This window comes from Sinocyclocheilus grahami, unplaced genomic scaffold, assembly GCF_001515645.1.
Source record: "Sinocyclocheilus grahami isolate Dianchi unplaced genomic scaffold, SAMN03320097.WGS_v1.1 scaffold1243.1, whole genome shotgun sequence".
In the NCBI taxonomy this organism is placed as follows: domain Eukaryota; kingdom Metazoa; phylum Chordata; class Actinopteri; order Cypriniformes; family Cyprinidae; genus Sinocyclocheilus; species Sinocyclocheilus grahami.
Window position 1 is genome coordinate 149,299 of NW_015506422.1, and position 7,551 is coordinate 156,849.

Here is a 7,551-nt window from a genome sequence, read left to right on the forward strand (position 1 = left end):
GCTAGACAGCTGCATTGACTCTGGACTTGATAAAACACAATAGAGTAACACCAGCAGACATCACGGCACCCAAATCATCTCTGACTTCAAAAACTTCACACTGGACTTCAAGCAGCTTGGATTCTGTGCCTCTCCAGTCTTCCTCCAGACCTTGATTTTTAAATTAAATGCTTCTGACGGGGTTTCTGTTTCAGAAGTGGCTTGGTAGCTCTTTTCCTGAAGACGTCTGAGTGTGGTGACTCTTGATGCACTCCAGCTTCAGTCCACTCCTTGTGAAGCTCAGTCAAGTGTTTGAATCGGCTTTGCTTGACTGTATTCTCAAGCTTGCGGTCATCACTGTTGCTTGTGCACTTTTTCCTTCCCAATTTCCTCCTTCCAGTCAACTTTGCATTTAATATGCATTGATACAGCAGCTCTTTCAGTAATGACCTTCTGTAACTTACTCTCTTTTTAAATTTTTTGAAAAACATTTCTTTACATGTGATGAATATAGAATATCTGAAAGTTCCACTTTTCAAAAAGTTACAAAATAAAAATTGTTCACTATATTCTAATGTTTTTGTGACGCACCTGTAAATACTAAATCATTCTATTTTAAAATTGTGTCAATTTATTTTAATAATTACATTACTGTCGACAAAGCAGAATCCCACTACAAGAGATTCACTTGAAATATTTTTTCTATACAGGGATGAAAATATACATATTTAATTGCATATGTCAAAAGAGCAAGACATCAATGAAATCAAATTGAACAATTTCACTCAGTTAGCCTATATATTATTAATAGTGTGGTCAAACGATTAATTGCATCCGAAATAAACATTTGTTTATATATGTATGTGTACTGTGTATACTCATGTATGTACAAATGCACACATACAGTATATATTTTGAAAACATTTACATGCATATACATTTATATTCTTATATTTTATATATAGAAATATTTAATATATAAATACATAATTTTTCTTAAATATATACATGCATGTGATATAAGCATCAACAGTACACACATTATGTAAACAAGACAATAAAAACAAAATGTGCCTTTATAAAATAAAGCAAGCATACAAAATGAGCTTCCTGCCTTCTCAGTTTCCATAAATTAGTTGAGCCCATCACAAAAATGAAACAAAACTCAGTAGACTTGTACTTTTTTCCTTTGGTTGTTAATGTGTTAAAAACATTGTGTAGGACTGTTCAATTTATTTCTTTGATGTAACTATTTATTTTTATGCAGCTCACAGAATTGCTGGCATGTGATGAATTGAATAAATCAGAATGTTCTGCTGTTTATACTGCTATTAGCGCAATTCGTGAGATTTTTTTTACATGTAAAAATATGAATATAAAATTTATAACAATAAAAAAAATAATAGTATTTGTGGTATTTTTAAAAGGTCTCAGGCACATTAATTTTAATTTAAAGTAACATTCTAATGCTGTCGGTTAACGGTTAATGATCGGTTAATGAGCGTCGGTTGATGGTCAGGAAAATTAACATCCCCATCTGGAAAATAAATTGACAATGTAATTGTTACCTTTCAGATTGGAATTAGTGTCCTCTAAATCGCTGTCCACTGTAACTTCCTCTGAAAAAAACACAGAAATACATTTTAAACATAATATATTAACTCTATATTAGAGTTTGTGTGCACATTCTGTAGAATAAAAATGTAAATGCAAAACAATTAATATTTTGAAGCTGAGGGAGTTCAAGAGAGAGTACCTTCTGGATCGATGTCGATTTCGTCAAAACTTCTCCCTTTAAAATCTGCCAAGCGTCCTTTTTCAAGCGCCAGAAAGATTTTGCTCATTTTGGCCAGCTGAAGGGTGCCCTCAGGCAGCCGGTAAAACTGACGATGTACTCGAATATCATGGCCTAGAAAGTCAGCCAGCTGATCGAGCTCAGTGTTGCTCAGATTGAGAACTTCAGAGAGGGTACCAATCTGTTTCCTCAACTTTGTGGAAGTGAGAGTTTGAGGATTTTTAGCATTGCATGCAACTGCAAATTCACGGATGCAGTCAGAGCCTCTGTAAAAAGTCAATGCAAATGGACGCGCAAAGAGGAAAGAGTTCTCATTCGGTACTCCACACCCATTTCGGTTCTCAATTAGTAGCCTGATTGACTCTTGCATTGAAGGAGTGACAAGGACAGGAACCTTTAGGAACTGAGGATGTGTCATAGCTCTGGGAGCTCTCTGGGTCACTGCTGTTCTGAGTTCTGCAGTTTTTGTTTCTGTTCTCAACTAAACTGCACTGGTCTGGCAAAGTCTGCCCCTTTCCTTTACCTTTTGGCGAAACAGTAAGGCATATACTACTATCTGAACTCTCTTCTGATGTGTCAGGAATGTACTCATCCTCACTGACTTCAGATAACTCATCTTCACTTGAATCAAAAACTTCTGCATGCTCCACAATCTTCTGTCTAGCCTTAAAGACAATGACCATTAATTTCAGTTACTCATTCATGGTATATTCTTTGCGATAATGAAGAAAAAATTAAATGAACACTTACTCTGACATTAATTGCTCTTTTGAATGTCTTTGCAGAAGTGGGATGTTGTTCACTTATTGCAGAGGGTGTACGTGTCCATCTGCCATTGTCTTTAATGTCAGTATTGTCATCTTCACTGCCTGCACTTGAATGTTCAGAGTTGAAAAGATCACCCGAGTCATCATGATTTGCAGGTCTTGTCTAAGAAAAACAAATTAGACACTCATGTCAGAAGAACAGCTCTTCAACTAATCCATGAAAATGTGTGTGTGCTTTTTATAATGAAAATACCTTCAAACTGTTTTGAAAGATTTAATGTAATAAATGTAAACCAAATCGAATGAATCAACGCCTATAATTTTTAGGGAAGAATATCATACATACAAATAAAGCAACAGATATTCTTAATAATTAAATGACTTTACATAAGGCCTATTAATTAATTTGTGTTCACTCATTCAATAAATTTTTTTTTTAGACAAAGTATCAGTCTTTATGTTTAAAGTTGCAGTAAAATGAAAGTAGCGACAGATCTTTTGTTCTGTAATGTGATGTCAAATATGATATATCAGCATAATATATTTGATACATCTAATATATTATGCTGCTTTAGAAAAAAAGCTGGTATTGTAAGTATGGAGCAGTTAACGTGACGTTATAAAAATTAAATACCCGTTTAAAAGATGTTGTAGCTTTAGAACACAGGACTTCATCTTCACTACTGGAGTAGTCAACCAAAGGCTGAAAAAAAATAAAATAAAAGGTTGAAGTGGTAACATTTAATGACAAATTATATACAATATCTGGTTTTCAAGCACATATTAAAACTAATTAAATCATGTTTGTGTGTGTGCACATACCTCATGTGTAATATGTGGGACTCTTACTGGAGCACCAGAGCAGTTCTCAATGGCTGTCATAATGGCATCACCCTTACATAAAAGCAATAGTGGAGATGTTATTAATATTAGTTAGACACCCTTACTCATCAGACCAGGTCCCCACTATGCCAAACATTACAGTAGTGTGTATTAAACTAATGTGCACATACCTCATGTGTAATTTGTGATAATCATCAATTACTGTATCTCAAATTATAGTATGCTGGATTATTCCAAAGTTACCCCGATGGTCTACTGTTTCAGTAGAAATTCAAAGTGCAGATCTTTACACACTGTAACTGCTAATAATGGACACAACACACTGCATGCTGGACTAGAATTGATTAAAACTAAAAACACAGATAAAAAGTGTTTAACTACAAACATGACAGATGCACAAGTAGAGAGGTTTAGATGAAAAATACTCATTTAATATTACCCGTGTTATATTTCACCTGAAACAACACTGAATTTTTTATAAATATATGTTTGGTCATTAACTTTTGAATGTATCATTAGGCAAGCACATGAGCAGATTTTTCAGCAAGAAAGACCTGTGAATGGCAAATTAACATTACTTCATCTCCAATATAGTACCATATTCAATAAAAGTAAATGTGGAGAATGTTAACCATGACAAGATGATTGACAGGACAGTTTAAATGGTGACAATAAACATAACTAAGCAACAGAACGTTCTGTTAAAAACACAGGTATGACAAAGTAGGTTGTCTACTTTTCTGCGACAACCTCAAAAGTAATGTTAAAATTACAAAAGTAGTTGAATTTTGTCAAACCTTTCTCCAAGGCCAGACACTTCCTCCATAATCATAAGTGATTTCCTCTCCAGGAACAATATCCCTCAAAGCAAAAAGGCATAAATGGGGTTTTCCCTCGGTGACAATCTTCTTCATGGTACAGTTCGGGTGCATGTGGTCGTCATTGACAAGCCGGCCAAGGGTGGCATTCTCATTAGTTGCATCAATACTTCAAAAATAAGAAAAAGCACATAACATTTTTTGAATGCTTAGACTAACAATAAACCATAAGACAAAAGCCATGACATGAATGCAAAGTTGTGATGAAACTCTGAAGACAGTTCAGCATTCTTCGCAAAAGTCTATTCCTAATATGTCCATGTTTTTCTGTACATGTGGCTATTTTATATAAACACATGTTCTTGGCCAAAGATCCTACGTGTATGTTATTCATATCCTCATTGGTTAAGAGGATGAAACTCCCCTCGACATATGCCTATATAATATCTGTATTTCTATGAATAAATTGAAGTATTGAGGATACATTTGACTGTGTGTTTTCTTACTTCCTGGCCGTCTGTCTACACTTTAAAGTAACTGAGAATTCTTCAAGGTGGCAAAGAGAATTTACAAAGGGACCAAATTGTTATTCTTTATCATTGATTTACAAATAAACTGTTTTGCAGAGCAGATTTGTTATGTATTTATTTATTCAGAGATTCATAAATGTACTTTTTTGTTTTTTTAAAGATGGACTTAAATGGTACAGCACCACAAAACGCATGCAAACTGCAGTCAACAAGCTAATCTTGAACATTTCCTAATGTGGGGAAAGTGAAAATTACTCTGATGCATATTTCACAATATATTTAAGCTTCATGCATGTCTTTGTAAAGATATTATATTTTTAAAGGAAAACATCGTCTTTTTTCACCATAACTCACTGTGGAACCATTTAATCCCACTTTATGCATTTCAATGAGGAATCCCTCTAACTACAAACTTTGATACATTTTCTGAGTGAAATAGTTTAAGTTAGTAAGTAAGGCAAAAGCACACAAATAATTTATTAATTTACCACTATATTTAGATAGGGCTACAAGATGAGAGCTGATGCTCATCAGGGACGGGAGAACTTCCTCAGTTCAGCGGTAGAGAGCCAGATTTCAGAGTGGCTTCAAGTAGACTGTAAACAGGAAGCTAGATTATGTTACATAGGCTAAGTGTAAAATGAAAGAAGGAAAAATTTTTTTGAGTTTAGTAGTTTTGACTAGTGTGCCTTTTTACAGTCCTTACATGTCCTGTGTGGCTGGGGTTAAATGTTATTAGTACAGGTGATGAGCGCTAGCAAGCATCAGTAAAAGGAATTTTTAAAACACTTCTGTCACTGAATGAATATATTGGTGTTTTACTTCTTTAAAATATATATTTTAATATATTTTGTGAATATATCATGATGTGGGCTTATTTGGAACACATGGGGTCTTGAATGGTGCTGAAGTATTAAATAAGCCCATGCCATACTTTATTCATAAAATCTTAGTTTTATATTCTAAAGTGTACATCAACTAATTCATAAATTTTCAAATGAGAGATAAATCTGACCTTTTAACTGTTGATTTTTCTCATAAACCATGTCAATATCTATGAAAAACACAAATTTAGATTTTGGTGGGCTTAATGGGTGCACTTATCCTACATGTAGGTTATGTATATTTAGGTTTAGCTTATATTTAGTTATGGTTTATGATTATTAATCTTAATTCTAGCAAATACAATTTAAAAATGTTCAGAACTTTAAAATATCCGTGTATCTAGATTTATATGACCTTGTTACCCACCCTTATGTAAAAAAAAAAAACATGGTGTTATTAATACAGTACAACTGTATAAACCATTGTTTGCAGACTGATCGTAGTTTGAATGGGTAATGTTTAAAAGATTGTTAACGTTACATGTAAAACACTGCAGTAGAACTATGGTAACCTACCTTTATAATCGCTTATGTGTTTAGCCTCTAATTCGTCTGTCTTGTCGGTGGCATTGATAGCATGCTCCTCCGCGTCTTTCAGCGGTTGAAGCCTCCTCCGTCTCATGCTGCTCTTCCCCGAAGGCCGTGTCAGTGTCCCCGGTGCTCGAGTCAGCGTCGCCCCGGGACTCACACACTTCACTCCGGTCTCTTAATGGCGCGCAACGCGGTGCCGGAAAGTTAGCAAATTAGCACAATCTTTTCCTCGGGTGAGCGTGTAGTTTAAGTTTATCGGTGTCTTCGCCATATTAAAAATATACAACATCAATTGCAACACAGAGACAGCTCGTAAGAAAATTCCATAAACTTAATTTCAAAATGTTACGAACGTGTGAGAGAGAGAGTATACGATGTCTTTTTTATTATTGAATTATCAAACTATTGTAAAAAACGTTATAATTACCTGAAAATATTTATTAATCCGTTGACAGACGTTGATTAATCTAGTTTTTAGTCAGGTGATCTACAGTTCTGCGCATGAGCAGTTAGATTATGACCCAATTTTGGAAGCTACTACCTGTCACGGACCAGGTGTGTGGAGGCAGGCAGGATGACAAGGAGTCAAAAGAAGGATATTTCTTGTCGCAACAACAAGGCAGAGACAGACAGACACACACACTCACACTCGGGGTAACATTCACAATAACCGACAAACTAGAACACAAGAGACAGGAACAGATATAGGGCAGTTAACGAGGGACAGACAGGTGAGCACAATGAGGTGATTAACTAATAATTAGACGGGCTAAACCAACACAAGGGGAAGAAACCACAACAAACAGTCCACAGGGGTGTTACAGATGTCCCTTTAAGAAGGAGGGCATGCATGTAATACTGACACATGTTCAGTTTTCTTTAGTCAGGTGATCTACAGTTCTGCGCATGAGCAGTTAGTAAAGTGTGTAAGTGTGCTTGAGGGTGCAGTTCCGCGCTGCCACACACACTCAGAGCAGGGATTTGCTCATGGTGGGGCTCAGTGAAAAAAACTGCACTAGGCATATCAGCAACGCCCCCTGAGCCTATTACAAGCAAAACATTGTGACAGATGTCCCTTTAAGAAGGAGGGCATGCATGTAATACTGACACATGTTCAGTTTTCTCCCACCTGTTTACGTTCACTTAATCCATAACCGACTGTATTTATGTGAGATACTCTACACGATACATTTTGACTGCTATGTGTGTATTTGAGCACTGAGAACTGATCGCGCAGTATATGAGAACTGAACAAGTGGAGTGTGCGCGAGAGAGAGCCCTTCTATCAGCGCGATTCCACCTTCCACCTAAAAACAGCTCTTTTCAGAGCACGCAGTTTTGTAGCATTTTCCTTTAAATGTTAATGAGCTGGATCACGAATGATTCGCACGAACATAGACACAT

The 7,551-nt window shown here is 35.7% G+C and overlaps 1 protein-coding gene across 1 annotated transcript in view; it reads right to left on the minus strand.

Annotated features, from left to right (window-relative positions):
* Positions 1 to 6,546, minus strand: part of LOC107568426 (uncharacterized) — a 27,609-nt gene extending 21,063 nt beyond the window's left edge. Inside the window, exons 1-8 of the mRNA XM_016254398.1 lie at positions 6,133 to 6,546; positions 4,182 to 4,371; positions 3,364 to 3,435; positions 3,176 to 3,244; positions 2,525 to 2,704; positions 2,328 to 2,439; positions 1,736 to 2,230; positions 1,548 to 1,598 (exon numbers count right to left, since the gene is read on the minus strand). Coding sequence (XP_016109884.1) covers positions 1,548 to 1,598; positions 1,736 to 2,230; positions 2,328 to 2,439; positions 2,525 to 2,704; positions 3,176 to 3,244; positions 3,364 to 3,435; positions 4,182 to 4,316 — 1,114 coding nt within the window. The 5' untranslated portion in view covers positions 4,317 to 4,371; positions 6,133 to 6,546. The remainder of the gene's footprint in view (positions 1 to 1,547; positions 1,599 to 1,735; positions 2,231 to 2,327; positions 2,440 to 2,524; positions 2,705 to 3,175; positions 3,245 to 3,363; positions 3,436 to 4,181; positions 4,372 to 6,132) is intronic.
* Between the last annotated feature and the right edge of the window lie 1,005 nt (positions 6,547 to 7,551).